This window comes from Oncorhynchus gorbuscha, linkage group LG16, assembly GCF_021184085.1.
Source record: "Oncorhynchus gorbuscha isolate QuinsamMale2020 ecotype Even-year linkage group LG16, OgorEven_v1.0, whole genome shotgun sequence".
In the NCBI taxonomy this organism is placed as follows: domain Eukaryota; kingdom Metazoa; phylum Chordata; class Actinopteri; order Salmoniformes; family Salmonidae; genus Oncorhynchus; species Oncorhynchus gorbuscha.
The window spans coordinates 36877232-36897156 of record NC_060188.1 but is presented as its reverse complement, the minus strand read 5'-3'; the positions used below and the strand labels follow the sequence as shown (position 1 = coordinate 36897156).

General features: G+C 43.6%; 1 protein-coding gene across 1 annotated transcript in view; it reads right to left on the bottom strand.

Annotated features, from left to right (window-relative positions):
• The window catches only part of pitpnbl (phosphatidylinositol transfer protein, beta, like), a 32851-nt gene extending 25706 nt beyond the window's left edge, over positions 1 to 7145 (bottom strand). The window contains exons 1-3 of the mRNA XM_046304528.1: positions 7015 to 7145; positions 6317 to 6347; positions 861 to 1006 (exon numbers count right to left, since the gene is read on the bottom strand). Of these exons, the coding sequence (XP_046160484.1) occupies positions 861 to 1006; positions 6317 to 6347; positions 7015 to 7142 (305 nt within the window). The 5' untranslated portion in view covers positions 7143 to 7145. The remainder of the gene's footprint in view (positions 1 to 860; positions 1007 to 6316; positions 6348 to 7014) is intronic.
• Positions 7146 to 19925: the final 12780 nt, after the last annotated feature.

Below are 19925 nucleotides of genomic sequence, written 5' to 3'. Positions count from 1 at the left end.
GCATCCCTCCTATAGAGTTCCAGACACTTGTAGAATCTATGCCAAGAGGCAATGAAGCTGTTCTGTCGGCTCGTGGTGGCCAAATGCCCTATTAAGACACTTTTTGTTGGCGTTTCCTTTACTTTGGCAGTTACCTGCATATAATGTGCATGATGCAGTGGAAATTGTGATCTATATATTTTAATGGAATTAGCAAAGTAAATTTAGAGTCATGTGGTGCTTTGTTGTGTTGGCCTACCAGCGAAGAAAAGCTGAATAAATTACAGAGCTTGGTCATTTCCAATAAGCAGTAAGGGTGGGGCTCTGTCTATGAGATTGTTTGAAACATGATATGGTGGTTACCACTTTATTATATATCCCCTTAACCATACTCTCATCATGTACACTTTCAACTTCCAATCTGTGAAATGTTGGCTAGAGATATTGGAGTGGGCAAGTTTAACCATTTATTAGAAAACGTTCACATGTAGTGTATTGAAACCTAATTCATCTTAAAAATTCTAAAATGTTCAATTCCAACACCCTATTTCACTAGTCTGTAACGTCAACTACTTCCAAACAAATGTATTTTGTAAATGACGCTGCTAGCTTAGATGATCATTGTACAATGCCAAAACTGAACTGTTTCACTCCATCTGATCTCATTGTAAAAATGCATAGGTTAGCCTAATGTTTTCTTGCTCACTTAATAGGAAAATGTTAAGAGATTGTATTTACCTCCCTAGCAGAACGCATCTCGCAGCTGTTTTTACACTTTGAAGTAGGCTAATAGTGAAGTAGGCTCATTGCATGCAATATAAAAAAAGGACAGCAAATGTATAGGCCAGATCCACCAGATGTATTTTTCCAGAAGTACTCACCTGTGTATGTGGTAGATCTTGTGCGTGTATTGGCCTTTCTCTCCATCCTTTTCATATGGTTCATTTCGAAGCACTTCAATACCCTCTCCTCCTCCAGTGTTATTCTTGCTAGCCTCAGCAACAGAGAACAGCTGGCCGACCTGGTACTGTAAATGAGTGAAGACGTTACATAAGTATGCATGTGTAGCTAATGTAGCCAGGCCTCCCACCAGCTTAATCAGTTTACAGCATGAGAAATAAAGACACGGTAGTTGGTATTCGATGTGGTAGATGCTGAAATACACTGAACAAAAACAACAATTTCAAAGATCTTACTGAGTTAGAGTTCATATAAGGAGATCAGTTAACTGAAATACATTCATTAAGCCATAATCTATGGATTTCACATGACTGGGAATACAGATATGCATCAGTTGGTCACAGATACCTTAACAAAAAGGTAGGGGTGTGGATCTGAAAACGAGTCAGTATCTGGTATGACCAGCATTTGCTTCATGCAGCGCAACATCACCTTACCCTATTTTTTTTTATTGAAGTGTCATGTACACGTTTAAAGTGCCGTTTAAATACAAAACAAAACTGACAATACAACTTTCATAACAGTTACATACCAATAAAACAAAAAAAGAATGTAAAAGACGAGCCTGCTGGCCTTACTGAGTTGATGGGAACATTAGTCCGAGCTATTTAGGAGTGATATCACACCTGGCACAAATGATTGCCTAGTTATGTTTTTTTCTGCTGAGGGGTGCCCTATACCTGCGCCCAGAGCGGAGTAGTTCAAAGTCCGGGTACAGGGGGTGGCTTGGGTCTAAAATGATTTTGTGAGCCTTGCAGAGAGCCCTGACCTTAAAGATCTCATCCAGGCCTGTCTGTGTGACTCCAAGTACCTTGCTTGCTGTGGTGATAATCCTTCTCAGCATATTTATCTGGCTGACAGTGGCATTGCCAAACCAACAAACAATACAAACATTTCAAATACTCTCAATGAAAGATTTGTAAAATAGAGATTTGTAAAGATTTGTAAAATCTCCTTCGCTTAGGGCTCTATTTTTGGCTGCCATAGGCACATTAGTTTGCAATTTCATTATGTAAAAACTGGCATTCTGGCATTTTTCAGCCCTAATGTAAATGCCCCACTGGCATTTACCGGTCTAACAACAGCTCACTTGCACTGTCGTGTGAGGGGGCAATATTTGAGATGTGTCCTTAAAAACATGAGCAAAAGTGACAATTTCATGCAGCACTAATGGGAAGTTAAGACTCACAAAAAGCAGGTCTTAGCAGTAATGCAGTTGATGACGGCATGGATTTTGAGAGCAGAAGTGCAGCTTATCCAGCCGTGACGCACAGCGAGTGCCCATTGGAGATCAAATTCAAATCAAATGTATTGTTCTCATAAAAATATTTAGCAAAGTTATTGCGGGTGCAGCGAAATGTTTGTGTCCCTAGCTCCAACAGTGCAGTAGTAGTGTTCCATTATTAGTGAATTTTATGCAGGTGAAGCTCATATTTAGAAACTATTGGATCCCCCCCCCCCCCATTTTATTTAATTAAGAACCAAGTATTGCCTCCCCTCCCCTTGGTTTAGCAGCATCATATAGGTGTCGTTTTATCCCGGCCATTAGCCAACTAGCCTATGAATAAATGAGTTTTACTGAGCGTGCTTTGAAATATTTAGCATGTTTGAGTAGGCTTTCCATCCCCATTTTCAAAGAGGGCCCCTCGTCCGATTACCAAAGACACGCACACTCCTCCAAACTATTCAAACCTCATAGGCAATGATACAATTGACAGGAGCTAGTTTGTACGTGCGGATGTAATGCATAAAGACATTTAGGCCAACATGTGCACACATGCCATGGAAGGAGATAAGCATGATATCATAAATTGCTTCTGACCCGATCCTAATTAGAAAGTGTTGTTGGTTTAAAAACATTATTACGAATATTCACCATCCATGGGTTTATTGTGATAAAGTAGGCTACTACATGGCTCGATGCAATGCAATTTCATCTGCTATTTCTGGAGTGCAAATATTAAAAATCGGTAAGATGGGTCCATAATGTTTATAAACATTACATTTGCAAGTAGTACAACAGTGAGTGGACAAGTCCCCTTTATATTGGATCTTTATCCTGCTACTGTGAAAAAGGGAGAAAGTACAGCGTCTGTAAATGTATTTAGACATATCCTATTTAAAAACATGTAATTTAGTTTTCATTCGAATTATAGTCTTTATCAATAGCCTATTGAATTTAAATCATGCTTATTGACTACATTTGGCATGTCCATGTCCAGACTGCAATTAACAGAAGGCCTAGACCCGAAATCAGTGAAAATGCCATAGCCTATTTAACAATGTATGTCCATATTGAAGCAATGCAATTAGAACTACAGCTGAAGTCGGAGGTTTACATACACCTGAGACAAATATATTTAAACTCCTTTTTTCACAATTCCCGACATTCCCAGTAAAAATTCCCTGTTTTAGGATCACCACCTTATTTTAAGAAAGTGAAAAGAATGATTTATTTCAGCTTTTTCTTCTTTCATCACATTCCCAGTGGGTTAGGTCAGAAATGTACATACACTCACTTAGTATTTGGTAGCATTGCCTTTAAATTGATTAACTTGGGTCAAACGTTTCATGTAGCCTTCCACAAGCTTCCCACAATAAGTTGGGTGAATTGTCCCATTCCTCCTGACATAGCTGGTGTAACTGAGTCAGGTTTGTAGACCTCCTTGCTCGCACACACTTTTTCAGTTCTGCCACTCCAATACCTTAACTTTGTTGTCCTTAAGCCATTTGGGAAGTATGCTTGGGGTCATTGTCCATTTGGAAGACCGATTTCCAAAGTTATAAAACTTCTCAACTTGTAAACTTAACTTTTGAGAAAATGGCCTTTGAATGTTTTGTATCTTGTGAAGAGCTCTTTGTCTACACTCATTCAGCATCGTTCACACGCTCTTAAGCTTTAGCCCCAACCATCTCATTTCGCTAGTGGAGCGCACACTTCACGCTCTGGCTGATGATTGGATAACATGAAAATAGCCTAACCAGCCCTGCTGGCAACAATTTCATTACGCTTTTTGCAGACGTTTACTGACACTGGCCATATTTAATGGGTTGGGTTTTGTACACACGTCACGTAACTTTCGCTAACAAACCAGTCAGCTAACGTTAGCTAATTAAACAACAATGAACAGTGCCAAAAATGCCACAGTGCTGGATACTAACCAAGCTGGTTCAATGTTAGCTAGCTAACATTAGGCTCTCATTAGCTAGCTAACAGTACACTAACTTGAAATTAAACCACTGTCAAAATTAGAAAAGTAATATCTGAAAATGTAGCTAGCTAATGCTAGACTATCTTACCTGTATACATCATCATGCATGACGGATGCGTCTCCCTGTCATGAATGCCATACCACGGTTGCACTTAGGTTGAAGATGTAATCCGGAGACAGGTGTTCTCTCCATCTCTTTAGCTATTATACTAATTCCACTGATTTCAAAACGTGATCCTCCAAAAAGTGGAGAGCAACAGTTCCACTCCAAAAAAAATTCTAAGCCACATTCGATAGGATTACCAACACAGACTGACAAACACAAATAGACAGAAGCCTTCTAAATGGCAGACCAATCCAAAATCATCTCTCAGCATGTCCAGCGACTTCTCAGCCAATCATGGCTATTGGTAAGGTTCCCGCCTTTTTCTGTTGCTTAACCAACAAGGCTCGTAATTTAACAATTTGATTTGTATTTACAGATGGCATGCAAGTTTGTTATTTAGCCACGTGAAAGTTCACATGTTCAATTAGGCATTTCTGACAACAAAAAAACACATTTTACATTCAAACGGCTCTCCTGTGAAGTCGTGACTTGCGACATATGCCTAGTTTCCTGAATTGGGTCACATATTTAGCCAAGGAGAATGTTCTGATTGGCGAGTGAGGGGTAAGCCTCAACACACCCAAAACTGGTTTATTCATCAAAACCCAGCCCTTTCAAATAAAATCGTATTGGTCACATACACATGATTAGCAGATGTTACAGCGAGTGCAACTTAATGCTTGTGCTTGTGCTAGTTCCGACAGTGCAGCAATATCTAACAAGTAATCTAAGCATAGTTTCCTAAGGACTAGAAGCGAGGTGGCCCTATGTCGGCGCCATCTTGGTCATTTGCGCAACTGCGCCAAGAACTGTGGTGGTGAAAATAGCAAAACTATTTGACCACCCCCCCTAAACCTACAGCGCTACCGCTTAGATTTACCACTGCATTAGGTTTGTTAAAATAGAGGCCATAGAGTTCATCAGGCTGTTGTTTGTGGCCTGTGGAAAGTTCTTCCACTCTTCAATGGCTGTGCGAAGATGCTGGATATTGGCAGGAACCGGAACACTCTGTCGTACACGTCAAACCAGAGCATCCCAAACGTGCTCAAAAGTGTGACGTGTAGAGATCCTTGCAACATTGGGCTCTGTATTATCATGTTGAAACATTAAGACGATTGTGGTGGATGAATAGCATGACAATGGCCCTAAAGATCTCATCACAGTGTCTGTGCATTCAAATTGCCATTGTGTTCATTGTCCGTAGCTTATGCCTGCCCATACCATAACCCCACCGCCACCATGGGGCACTCTGTTCACAACGTTGACATTAGTAAATCACTTGCCCACACCATGTCATCTGCCCAGTACAGTTGAAACCGGGATTCATCCATGAAGAGCACACTTCTCCAGCATGCCAGTGGCCTTCAAAAGTGAGCATTTGCCCACTGAAGTAGATTATGATGAGCATGCAGATGAGATTCCCTGAGACGTTTTCTGACAGTCTGTGCATAAAATTCTTTGGTTGTGAAAACTCAGTTTCATCAGCTATCCAGGTGGCTGGTCTCAGACGACCCCGCAGGTGAAGAAGATGGATGTGGAGGTCCTGGGATGGCATGGTTACACGTGGTCTGTGGTTGTGAGGCCAGTTGGACGTACTGACAAATTCTCTAAAACATTGGAGGCAGCTTGTGGTAGAGAAATTAACTTTAAATTCTTTGGCAACAGCTCCGTTGGACATTCGTGCAGTCAGCATGCCAAATACTTGCTCCCTCAAAACATCTGTGGCCTTGTGTTGTGTGACAAAACTGCATATTTCAGAGGCTTTTTATTGTCCCCAGCACAAGATGCACCTGTATAATTATCATGCTGTTTAATCGCATTCTTGCTATGCCACACCTGTGTCAGGTGAATGGATTATCTTGGCAAAGTTGAAATGCTCACTAACAGGGATCTAAACAAATGTGTGCACAAAATTTGCGATAACTTTTTGTACCCATTTTAACATTTTGGGATCTTATTCCAGCTCATGAAACATGCACCCAACACGTCACATGGTGCGTTTATATTTTTGTTCAGTGTATGTGTTTGGCTAAACAAAATATTGAAACCATGCTCTTACCTCTTCAACTGAACAGGGCAACAGCACTTGGCTATCAAGAGATGGAGGATAAAGAAAACGGACATACAAGTCAATACAATTGGATAAGTAGTTAGTGTTAACATTAACAGAGTTTACTCAAATCCACTATGTTGAGTGAAGTCGGATATGCGGACCATTGTATGGTATCATCAGCTCGTGCTATAGTAGATTACATTCCACACGTTAGCATCACCGCTAGCTTGCTACGAACCAAGGACAGGTTCGAAATTGGCTATCCGTAGAGCCGCTATCCCGTTAGCTATCTAGAATCAGTGGCTAGATAACGTTAGCTATATTTCTACACCAAGTAACGTCAGCTAGCTATCTCCGATCATTCAACATTTCTGAAAACCTGTCATCGGCTCAAGGAGTGCCATATTGTAGTGATATCTAGCTATGTATGTCCCACAATTGCGATTTACATTAGCTAGTCTAATAGACAGCCAGTATTATCGAACACAAACATTGACATAGCTTTACTAACTAGCTGAAGCTGGGTGGCTACCGTAGTAGCTAGCCAACCGCTTACGTTACCTCGAACCAAATCACTGCTTCAAATTCCTCCTTGCATTAGCTATGTTATGCATTAAATAACACTTTTTATATATTGTGATAACGATTAAGAGTCGTGATGGACGCTATGATATAAATATAATTCGCGTGCATAAAGTACTCACTATTCCTTTATGAGTACCATCCCGAACGTGGACTGAACTGCTTCTTCTTTAAATTTGTATTGGCGGATCACAACTAAGGCGCATATACCGCCCCCTACTATACTGGATGGGTTAGGGTTTGTGTACATCGCCGCGGGCCGCACAGAGTGTCTCGCTTGTGGGCGTGCTGGCAGCATATAGCAGCTTTTCGATTGTGCGTAAAGAATTCAGCATAGCAAGTTTGTATGAAGGTCAAGTTATTAAATGGGTAATTAGTGTAATCCATTTTCCATGTCATGAATTTATTCACAGATAAATAGTAATATGCTCGAAACCGCGCTGGTGACAAACAACTGTTTCTAATCATTCACATGGCTGGGTGAACCTATTCAAGTCAGTAAATAATTTTCAAAAATGTTAAAACAAACGATGTATTATTAGCTAACTAGCTACAGTGCATGCTAACTCAAATGAGCTAGCTAGTTGTGAAGTTGGCTAGCTATCTAGCCAACTTCACAGACTGTATAGCTAGTTAAGTGAATGAAATATCACAATATACCTACAGTTGAAGTAGGAAGTTTACATACACCTTAGCCAAATACATTTTACATTTAAAATCACAATTCCTGACATTTAATCCTAGTAAAAATTCCCAGTCTTAGGTTAGTTAGGATCACCACTTCATTTTAATAATGTGATATGTCAGAATAATAGTAGAGATAATTATTTATTTCAGCTTTTATTTATTTCATCACATTCCCAGTGGTTCAGAAGTTTACATGCACTCAATTAGTATTTGGTAGCACTGCCTTTTAAATTGTTTAACTTAGGTCAAATGTTTCATGTAGCCTTCCACAAGCTTCCCACAATAAGTTGGGTGAATTTTGGCCCATTCCTCCTGACAGACCTGGTGTAACTGAGTCAGGTTTGTAGGCCTCGTTGCTCGCACACACTTTTTCAGTTTTGTCCACAAATGTTCTATAAGATTGAGGTCAGGGCTTTGTGATGGCCAATCCAATACCTTGACTTCATCCTTAAGCCATTTTGCCACAACTTTGGAAGCATTCTTTGGGATCATTGTCCATTTGGAAGACGCATTTGCCACCAAGCTTTATCTTGAGATGTTGTGTCAATACATCCACATAATTTTCCTGCCTAAATGATGCCATCTATTTTGTGAAGTGCACCAGGCCCTCCTGCAGCAAAGCACCCCCAGAACATGATGCTGCCACCCCCGTGCTTCACAGTTGGGATGGTGTTCTTCGGCTTGCAAGCATCCCACTTACTCCTCCAAACATAACGATGGTCATTATGGCCAAACAGTTCTATTTTTGACCAGAGGAAAGTAAGATCTTTGTCCCCATGTGCAGTTGCAAACCGTAGTCTGGCTTTTTTATGGCGGTTTTGGAGCAGTTGCTTTGGAGCAGACTCATTTTACTGTGGATATAGATACCTTTGTACCTGTTTTGTCCAGCATCTTCACAAGGTCCTTTGCTGCTGTTCTGGGATTTATTTGCACTTTTTGCACCAAAGTACGTTCATCTCTAGGAGACAGAACGTGTCTCCTTCCTGAGTGGTATGACTGCTGCTTGTTCCCATGGTGTTTATACTTGCGTACTATTGTTTGTACAGATGAACGTGGTACCTTCAAGTGTTTGGAGATTGCTCCCAAGGATGAACTAGACCTGTGGAGGTCTACAGTTTTCTGAGGTCTTGGCTGATTTCTTTTGATTTTCCCATGATGTCAAGAAAAGAGGCACTGAGTTTGAAAGTAGGCCTTGAAATACATCCACAGGTACACCTGCAATTGACTCAGATGTTGTCAATTCGCCAATCAGAAGCTTCTAAAGCCATGACCTCATTTTCTGGAATTTTCCAAGCTGTTTAAAGGCACTGTGAACTTAGTGTATGTAAACTTCTGACCCACTGGAATTGTGACACAGTGAATTTTAAGTGAAATAATATATCTGTAAACAATTGTTGGAAAAATGACTTGTCATGCACAAAGTAGATGTCTTAACCGACTTGCCAAAACTATAGTTTGTTAACAAGAAATTTGTGGAGTGGTTGAAAAACTAGTTTTAATGACTTAAGCTTTAACTTCATATTAGCTAGCTATCTTGATGTATTTATCACTGTAAAAAAACAAACTCCAAATGCAGTTGTAGGTAGCTAGCTAACAGCTATGGAGGAGGGTGAAACGAGAGCAGCCCCAACTGCCGGTAGGCAGTAGGCTATGCTAGATAGGGCAGGTACTTTCGTGTAGTTCCTGTCCCTAGAAGTGAGGATGGAGATAATAGCAACATAATATTCAGTGTGGTGAATTTGACTATTATCAAGTCTGTTTCTTGTGAGGTTTTCTGTCCTCAGATAAAGAGAGCTATGAAAGCCAGTCTACATATGAAGAAGTCCCAATGAAGAGCAGTGGTTCTCAGTCCTGGGGACTCAAAGGGGTGCACATTTTTGTTTTTTCCTTAGCACTGCACAGCTGAATCAAATGATCAACTCATCATCAAACTTCAAGTGTTATTTATGTATTCATTTGTGACACTATCCTTGATATGATCCTGTTATTGTCACTTGTCACGTGTTATTGAACATGTGTGCCCATGCATCTTTTAATCCAGTGATGTAAATATCTAACAATTGTTTTCCATATTCCAACAGATGCCTTGTAACTGGAGATTTCTTCAAAACGATTGCCTACAGTTAACGTGTAGGGCACTGCAAGGTTGGGTGACCAGGGCCATTTGGGACTGCCTCCTGGAGGAATTCAGGTGTGTGAAGGCTACCTTTTTGTTCTACATAACTTCATGAGGATGGACACGAGGACCAGGAGGGGATCTGCAGCTCACTGCCGTGTGCCAGAGAAGCTTGCTGCGCTGCACGATGTTTAAAGGATGGGGTCCAACAACGCAACAAGAGTCAAGCTGTGTGCTGGAGATATTCACCTCCTACTTCTTCGAAGATGGTGCTGTTCCCTGGCAACACCATAGACTACACTATGCACAACCAAAGACTCTTTTAAGAGCCATTCACATTGCAATAAGAGTATTCTTCCATTTACTTAGCTATTTCAACTGCAGTTATTAAATTCCCAGTTTCTCTCCCTTTGATTTCTACTTTTCAGATGAGGGTGCTGTTTAGGTAAGGGTGTGATGTCTCTACAAAAACAACAGGCTCTTTTTAAGAGTCATGCATGTTGAAAAATGTAGGCACCCTATAACCCACACCTACACACTTGTGTATCAATCTGATTGGTGGAGTGTGTTGTGCAGTAAGCAGGCTCAGGTGTGTTACTGTGACTCATTCCACTTTCAAATAATAAGCAAGAGGACCAACCATGGAGAATAGTAAGAGATTTCTTTATTTCTATTTACACTACCGTTCAAACGTTTGGGGTCACTTAGACATTTCCTTGTTTTTGAAAGAAACATTTTTTTCTGTCCATTAAAATAACATCAAATTGACTAGAAATACAGTGTAGACATTGTTAATGTTGTAAATGACTATTGTAGCTGGAAATGGCAGATTTTTTAAATGGAATATCTACATAGGCGTACAGAGGCCCATTATCAGCAACCATCATTCCTGTGTTCCAATGGCACGTTGTGTTAGCTAATCCAAGTTTATAATTTTAAAAGGCTAATTTATCATTAGAATATTATTTTGCAATTATGTTAGCACTGCTGAAACCTGTTGTACTGATTAAAGAAGCAATACATCTCACCTTCTTTAGACTAGTTGAGTATCTAGAGCATCGGCATTTGTGGGTTTGATTACATCTCAAAATGGCCAGAAACAAAGACCTTTCTTCTGAAACTTGTCAGTCTATTCTTGTTCTGAGAAAGAAAGGCTATTCGATGTGAGAAATTGCTAAGAAACTGAAGATTTCGTACAACGCTGTGTACTACTCCCTTCACCAAACAGAGCAAACTGTCTCTAACCAAATCAAACTTTATTGGTCACACACATGGTTAGCAGATATTAAGGCCAGTGTAGCGAAATGCTTGTGCTTCTAGTTCTGACCATGCAGTAATATCTAACAATTTTGCAACAACTACCTTATACACACAAGTGTAAAGGAATTAATAAGAATATGTACAAATAAATATATGGATGAGTGATGGCCGAACGGCATAGGCAGGATGCAGTAGATGGTATAGAGTACAGTATATACATATGAGATGAGTAATGTAGGGTATGTAAACATTATATGAAGTGGCATTGTTTAAAGTGGCTAGAGATTTGAGTCATTATGTTGGCAGCAGCCACTCAATATTAGTGATGGCTTTTTAACAGTCTGATGGCCTTGAGATAGAAGTTGTTTTTCAGTCTCTCGGTCCCAGGTTTGATGCACAAGTACTGACCTCGCCTTCTGGATGATAGCAGGGTGAACAGGCAGTGGCTCGGGTGGTTGTTGTCCTTGATGATCATTTTGGTCTTCCTGTGACATCGGGTGGTGTAGGTGTCCTGGAGGGCAGGTAGTTTGACCCTGTTGATGTGTTGTGCAGACCTCACTACCCTCTGGAGAGCCTTACGGTTGTGGGCGGAGCAGTTGCCGTACCAGGCGGTGATACAGCCTGACAGGATGCTCTCGAATGTGCATCTGTAAAAGTTTGTGAGTGTTTTTGGTGACAAGACAAATTTCTTCAGCCTCCTGAGGTTGAAGAGGTGCTGTTGCACCACCTTCACCACGCTGTCTGTGTGGGGGGACCATTTCAGTTTGTCCGTGGTGTGTACGCCAAGGAACTTAACTCTCCACCTTCTCCACTACTGTCCTGTCGATGTGGATAGGTGGGTGCTCCCTCTGCTGTTTCCTGAAGTCCACGATCATCTCCTTTGTTTTGTTGACATTTATTGTGAGGTTATTTTCCTGACACCACACTCCGAGGGCCCTCACCTCCTCCCTGTAGGCCATCTCATCGTTGTTGGTAATCAAGCCTAACACTAGTGTTGTCTGCAAACTTGATGATTGAGTTGGAGGCGTGCATGGCCACGCAGTCATGAACAGGGAGTACAGGAGAGGGCTGAGAACGCACCCTTGTGGGGCCCCAGTGTTGAGGATCAGCGGGTCTGGCAAGTTTGGAGGGTACTATGGTGTTAAATGCTGAGCTGTAGTCGATGAACAGCATTCTTACATAGGTATTCCTCTTGTCCAGATGGGTTAGGGCAGTGTGATTGTGTTGTTTGTGGACCTATTGGAGTGAGTCTAGGGTGTCAGGTAGGGTGGAGGTGATATGATCCTTGACTAGTCTCTCAAATCACTTCATGATGACGGAAGTGAGTGCTACATGGCGAAAGAGGAGTGGGAGGCCCCGGTGCACAACTGAGCAAGAGGACAAGTACATTAGAGTGTCTAGTTTGAGAAACAGACGCCTCACAAGTCCTCAACTGGCAGCTTCATTAAATAGTACCCGCAAAACACCAGTCTCAACATCAACAGTGAAGAGGCGACTCTGGGATGCTGGCCTTCTCCAGATACAATGGGAAAGAAATTCTACTTTGAAGGTTGATAAACTCGTAACCCCACTTTTGAGACAATGGCCTTTGAATGTTTCAGTAAACCTACTGTAGAACTATTCTTTGTCTGCACCCATTCAGCATCTTTCACACCCTCTTAAGCCTTAGCCCCACCCATCTCTTTAAGGATTCACGTGAGGCCATGTGGTAAACACACACTATATCAAATAAAAGTTTGTCACATGCACCGGGTACAGAATGTGTAAACGGTACAGTGAAGTAGTTACTTGCAATATCAAAAACAAAGTGTCCAGATAAAAATGTAATAATAATAAATGACACGTACCTGACACACTTGTCTAAATTGATGGGTCATGTGAAGGAAATGCTATAACCACCCCCCAGTCACATCTAGTTAAGTGGATGGATCACTATTGTCAAGACAATAAAATAGATGGCCGTAATCACCCCCAGACACACCTGGCAAATTTGATGGGTCATGTAGTAATCCACCTGAAGTGGAATATTTTGTTTAGACATGTAGCTAGCTAAGTAGCTAAACAATAAACTGGCATAATCCCAACTCATACTACTACCAATGCAAACATTGTCCCTTCCAAGCTGTTTAAAGGCACTGTGAACTTAGTGTATGTAAACTTCTGACCCACTGGAATTGTGATACAGTGAACGATATGTGAAATAATCTGTCTGTAAACAATTGTAGGAAAAATGACTTGTGTCATACACAAAGTAGATGTCCTAACCGACTTCCCAAAACTATAGTTTGTTAACAAGAAATTTGTGGAGTGGTTGAAAAACAAGTTTTGATGACTCCAACCTAAGTATATGTAAACTTCCGACTTCAACTGTACAAGAACACACACATACATGTAATAGTGCCAGACATGCACACAAACATATACAGTTGGCATTGCTGTTATGATTTTAGTTGTCCTTGATGTCCTTTGTTTTAAAATGATATAACTGCTCAAAAAAACAAAGGGAACACTAAAATAACACATCCTAGATCTGAATGAATGAAATATTCTTCTTAAATACTTTTGTCTTTACATTGTTGAATGTGCTGACAACAAAATCACTCAAAAATTATCACTGGAAATCAAATGTATCAACCCATGGAGGTCTGGATTTGGAGTCACACTCAAAATGAAAGTGGAAAACCACACTACAGGCTGATCCAACTTTGATGTAATGTCCTTAAAACAAGTCAAAATGAGGCTCAGTAGTGTGTGTGGCCTCCACGTGCCTGTATGACCTCCCTACAATGCCTGGGCATGCTCCTGATGAGGTGGCGGCTGGTCTCCTGAGGAGGGATCTCCTCCCAGACCTGGACTAAAGCATCCGCCAACTCCTGGACAGTCTGTTGGTGGATGGAGCGAGACATGATGTCCCAGATGTGCTCAATTGGATTCAGGTCTGGGGAACGGGCGGGCATCAATGCCTTCCTCTTGCAGGAACTGCTGACACACTCCAGCCACATGAGGTCTTGCATTAGGAGGAACCCAGGGCCAACCGCACCAGCATATGGTCTCACAAGAGGTCTGAGGATCTCATCTCGGAACCTAATGGCAGTCAGGCTACCTCTGGCGAGCACATGGAGGGCTGTGCGGCCCCCCAAAGAAATGCCACCCCACACCATGACTGACCCACCGCCAAACCGGTCATGCTGGAGGATGTTGCAGGCAGCAGAAAGTTCTCCACGGCATCTCCAGACTCTGTCACGTCTGTCACATGTGCTCAGTGTGAACCTGCTTTCATCTGTGAAGAGCACAGGGCGCCAGTGGCAAATTTGCCAATCTTGGTGTTCTCTGGCAAATGCCAAACGTCCTGCACGGTGTTGGGCTGTAAGCACAACCCCCACCTGTGGACGTCGGGCCCTCATACCTGATACCACCCTCATGGAGTCTGTTTCTGACTGTTTGAGCAGATACATGCACATTTGTGGCCTGCTGGAGGTCATTTTGCAGGGCTCTGGCAGTGCTCCTCCTTGCACAAAGGCGGAGGTAGCGGTCCTGCTGCTGGGTTGTTGCCCTCCTACGGCCTCCTCCATGTCTTCTGATGTACTAGCCCGTCTCCTGGTAGCGCCTCCATGCTCTGGACACTACGTTGACAGACACAGCAAACCTTCTTGCCACAGCTCGCATTGATGTGCCATCCTGGATGAGCTGCACTACCTGAGCCACTTGTGTGGGTTGTAGACTCCGTCTCATGCTACCACTAGAGTGAAAGCACCGCCAGCATTCAAAAGTGACCAAAACATCAGCCAGGAAGCATAGGAACTGAGAAGTGGTCTGTGGTCACCACCTGCAGAACCACTCCTTTATTGGGGGTGTCTTGCTAATTGCCTATAATTTCCATCTGTTGTCTAACCCATTTGCACAACAGCATGTGAAATCTATTGTCAATCAGTGTTGCTTCCTAAGTGGACAGTTTGATTTCACAGAAGTGGGATTGACTTGGAGTTACATTGTGTTGTTTAAGTGTTCCCTTTATTTTTTTGAGCAGTGTATATAAAACAAAATGCATTGTTGTTTGCTGTTTTCTTCTGTCTTTTCCTTTTTTCTCTTTAGTTCATTCTCTTGGTTGTTGATGGGTTGCGGTGGGTTCTTGGGGGTGGGGAATGAAATTAATTGTAAAAAAGAAAATCTGGGGGTGACTGTTGTAGGGGACTCGAATGGTTGAGGGACAGCAATTGAGGAACTGTGGGGGGATCTTGGAGGGTTCAGGTTCATGTTTTTTTGTCCTGGTGGTAGATCTGTCAACATGCCCTTGAGCAGGGCATTGACCCTGGATGCCTCTGTGTGTCGCTCTGAATGGTCAATGATGTAGTCATTGAGCAGCTTCACTGCAAAGGCATGAAACGGATGTCCAACACACCGGTTTTCTTGAGGAAAACATTGTTTTACATCTCCAGGGTTGGAGCGAGCGGTCGCATCCGCACTTCGGTCCGCAGGTAGTATAACTTTTCATTACATTTCATTATAGTACAACGGTTTGATTTGTCTAATCTTAGCAATTTCTTCTTAGCTAGCTACATAGCCGACTTTGTATCAACGATATTATCGTATTTCGTCGGCCTAACGTAGTCTACACTGCTATCTGCCCAGCAGCTAGCCAGCTAGCAAACGTCCACCGTCTACCGAATAGCAGCACTGTAGAAACTATTACACTCAACTGAACGACTTGATTAGTGTAGTGTTAGCTAGCTACATAGTTGTCTTTGCTGTCTTCGTATCCAAGATAATTGTGTAGTTTAGAGTGTGTAGTCTTAGAGTGATTATCTTAATTCACCGAGGTTAGCTAGCCAGCTATTTGTCGTCCTTAACGTAGGAGACACTGCTAGCTAGCCAACAGCTAGCCAACGTCTACCGAATAGAACTTCCGCACTCAACAACCCGGTCACATTCCGCTTCGCTCCACAGGTAGTATCACATTTTCATTTCATTTCATCACAGTACAACGGTTTGATTTGTTTGATCGTAGCTAGCCACATAGCTAGCTACATAGCCGTCTTTGTATCAAAGATAATTGTGTAGTCTAGAGCGACTTTCTAGGTTAGCTAGCCAGCTATTGTCGTTCTTTTAACGCAACGTAACGTAATCAACACTGCTAGCTAGCCAGCTAGCCCCCGAATAGCAGCACCGTAGAAACTATTACACTCAACGGAACGACTTGATTAGTGTAGTGTCAACAACGCAGCCACTGCCAGCTAGCCTACAAAGTCAACAACGCAGCCACTGCCAGCTAGCCTACTTCAGCAGTACTGTATCATTTTAATCATTTTAGTCAATAACATTCTTGCTACGTAAGCTTAACTTTCTGAACATTCGAGACGTGTAGTCCACTTGTCATTCCAATCTCCTTTGCATTAGCGTAGCCTCTTCTGTAGCCTGTCAACTATGTGTCTGTCTATCCCTGTACTCTCCTCTCTGCACAGACCATAGAAACGCTCCACACCGCGTGGCCGCGGACACCCTAATCTGGTGGTCCCAGCGCGCACGACCCACGTGGAGTTCCAGGTCTCCGGTAGCCTCTGGAACTGCTGATCTGCGGCCAACAAGGCAGAGTTCATCTCAGCCTATGCCTCCCTCCAGTCCCTCGACTTCTTGGCACTGACGGAAACATGGATCACCACAGATAACACTGCTACTCCTACTGCTCTCTCTTCGTCCGCCCACGTGTTCTCGCACACCCCGAGAGCTTCTGGTCAGCGGGGTGGTGGCACCGGGATCCTCATCTCTCCCAAGTGGTCATTCTCTCTTTCTCCCCTTACCCATCTGTCTATCGCCTCCTTTGAATTCCATGCTGTCACGGTTACCAGCCCTTTCAAGCTTAACATCCTTATCATTTATCGCCCTCCAGGTTCCCTCGGAGAGTTCATCAATGAGCTTGATGCCTTGATAAGCTCCTTTCCTGAGGACGGCTCACCTCTCACAGTTCTGAGCGACTTTAACCTCCCCACGTCTACCTTTGACTCATTCCTCTCTGCCTCCTTCTTTCCACTCCTCTCCTCTTTTGACCTCACCCTCTCACCTTCCCCCTACTCACAAGGCAGGCAATACGCTCGACCTCATCTTTACTAGATGCTGTTCTTCCACTAACCTCATTGCAACTCCCCTCCAAGTCTCCGACCACTACCTTGTATCCTTTTCCCTCTCGCTCTCATCCAACACTTCCCACACTGCCCCTACTCGGATGGTATCGCGCCGTCCCAACCTTCGCTCTCTCTCCCCCGCTACTCTCTCCTCTTCCATCCTATCATCTCTTCCCTCTGCTCAAACCTTCTCCAACCTATCTCCTGATTCTCAACCCTCCTCTCCTCCCTTTCTGCATCCTTTGACTCTCTATGTCCCCTATCCTCCAGGCCGGCTCGGTCCTCCCCTCCCGCTCCGTGGCTCGACGACTCATTGCGAGCTCACAGAACAGGGCTCCGGGCAGCCGAGCGGAAATGGAGGAAAACTCGCCTCCCTGCGGACCTGGCATCCTTTCACTCCCTCCTCTCTACATTTTCCTCCTCTGTCTCTGCTGCTAAAGCCACTTTCTACCACTCTAAATTCCAAGCATCTGCCTCTAACCCTAGGAAGCTCTTTGCCACCTTCTCCTCCCTCCTGAATCCCCCCTCCCTCTCTGCAGATGACTTCGTCAACCATTTTGAAAAGAAGGTCGACGACATCCGATCCTCGTTTGCTAAGTCAAACGACACCGCTGGTTCTGCTCACACTGCCCTACCCTGTGCTCTGACCTCTTTCTCCCTCTCTCTCCAGATGAAATCTCGCGTCTTGTGACGGCCGGCCGCCCAACAACCTGCCCGCTTGACCCTATCCCCTCCTCTCTTCTCCAGACCATTTCCGGAGACCTTCTCCCTTACCTCACCTCGCTCATCAACTCATCCCTGACCGCTGGCTACGTCCCTTTGTCTTCAAGAGAGCGAGAGTTGCACCCCTTCTGAAAAAACCTACACTCGATCCCTCCGATGTCAACAACTACAGACCAGTATCCCTTCTTTCTTTTCTCTCCAAAACTCTTGAACGTGCCGTCCTTGGCCAGCTCTCCCGCTATCTCTCTCAGAATGACCTTCTTGATCCAAATCAGTCAGGTTTCAAGACTAGTCATTCAACTGAGACTGCTCTTCTCTGTATCACGGAGGCGCTCCGCACTGCTAAAGCTAACTCTCTCTCCTCTGCTCTCATCCTTCTAGACCTATCGGCTGCTTTCGATACTGTGAACCATCAGATCCTCCTCTCCACCCTCTCCGAGTTGGGCATCTCCGGCGCGGCCCACGCTTGGATTGCGTCCTACCTGACAGGTCGCTCCTACCATGGGGCGTGGCGAGAATCTGTCTCCTCACCACGCGCTCTCACCACTGGTGTCCCCCAGGGCTCTGTTCTAGGCCCTCTCCTATTCTCGCTATACACCAAGTCACTTGGCTCTGTCATAACCTCACATGGTCTCTCCTATCATTGCTATGCAGACGACACACAATTAATCTTCTCCTTTCCCCCTTCTGATGACCAGGTGGCGAATCGCATCTCTGCATGTCTGGCAGACATATCAGTGTGGATGACGGATCACCACCTCAAGCTGAACCTCGGCAAGACGGAGCTGCTCTTCCTCCCGGGAAGGACTGCCCGTTCCATGATCTCGCCATCACGGTTGACAACTCCATTGTGTCCTCCTCCCAGAGCGCTAAGAACCTTGGCGTGATCCTGAACAACACCCTGTCGTTCTCAACTAACATCAAGGCGGTGGCCCGTTCCTGTAGGTTCATGCTCTACAACATCCGCAGAGTACGACCCTGCCTCACACAGGAAGCGGCGCAGGTCCTAATCCAGGCACTTGTCATCTCCCGTCTGGATTACTGCAACTCGCTGTTGGCTGGGCTCCCTGCCTGTGCCATTAAACCCCTACAACTCATCCAGAACGCCGCAGCCCGTCTGGTGTTCAACCTTCCCAAGTTCTCTCACGTCACCCCGCTCCTCCGCTCTCTCCACTGGCTTCCAGTTGAAGCTCGCATCCGCTACAAGACCATGGTGCTTGCCTACGGAGCTGTGAGGGGAACGGCACCTCAGTACCTTCAGGCTCTGATCAGGCCCTACACCCAAACAAGGGCACTGCGTTCATCCACCTCTGGCCTGCTCGCCTCCCTACCACTGAGGAAGTACAGTTCCCGCTCAGCCCAGTCAAAACTGTTCGCTGCTCTGGCCCCCCAATGGTGGAACAAACTCCCTCACGACGCCAGGACAGCGGAGTCAATCACCACCTTCCGGAGACACCTGAAACCCCACCTCTTTAAGGAATACCTAGGATAGGATAAAGTAATCCTTCTCACCCACCCCCCCCCTTAAAAGATTTAGATGCACTATTGTAAAGTGGCTGTTCCACTGGATGTCATAAGGTGAATGCACCAATTTGTAAGTCGCTCTGGATAAGAGCGTCTGCTAAATGACTTAAATGTAAATGTAATGTAAATGCAAGTATATTGTATGTTTCGAATATTCAATAAATAATGACAAAATATATATGTTTTTTTCCCCTCATCAATCTACACACAATACCCCATAATGACAGCAAAAACGGGTTTTTATACATTATACAAATAATATCACAAGTACATACACTACCGGTCAAAAGTTTTAGAACGTCTACTCATTCAAGGGTTTCTTTATTTTTACTATTTTCTACATTGTAGAATAATAGTGAAGACATCAAAACTATGAAATAATTTTTAAGGAAAAATTTGTAGTGACCAAAAAGTGTTAAACAAATCAAAAAATATGTTATATTTGACATTCTTCAAATAGTCACCCTTTGCCTTGATGACAGCTTTGCCCACTCTTGGCATTCTCTCAACCAGCTTCACCTGGAATGCTTTTTCAACATGTCTTGAAGAAGTTCCCACATATTATAAGCACTTGTTGGATGCTTTTCCTTCATTCTGCGGTCTGACT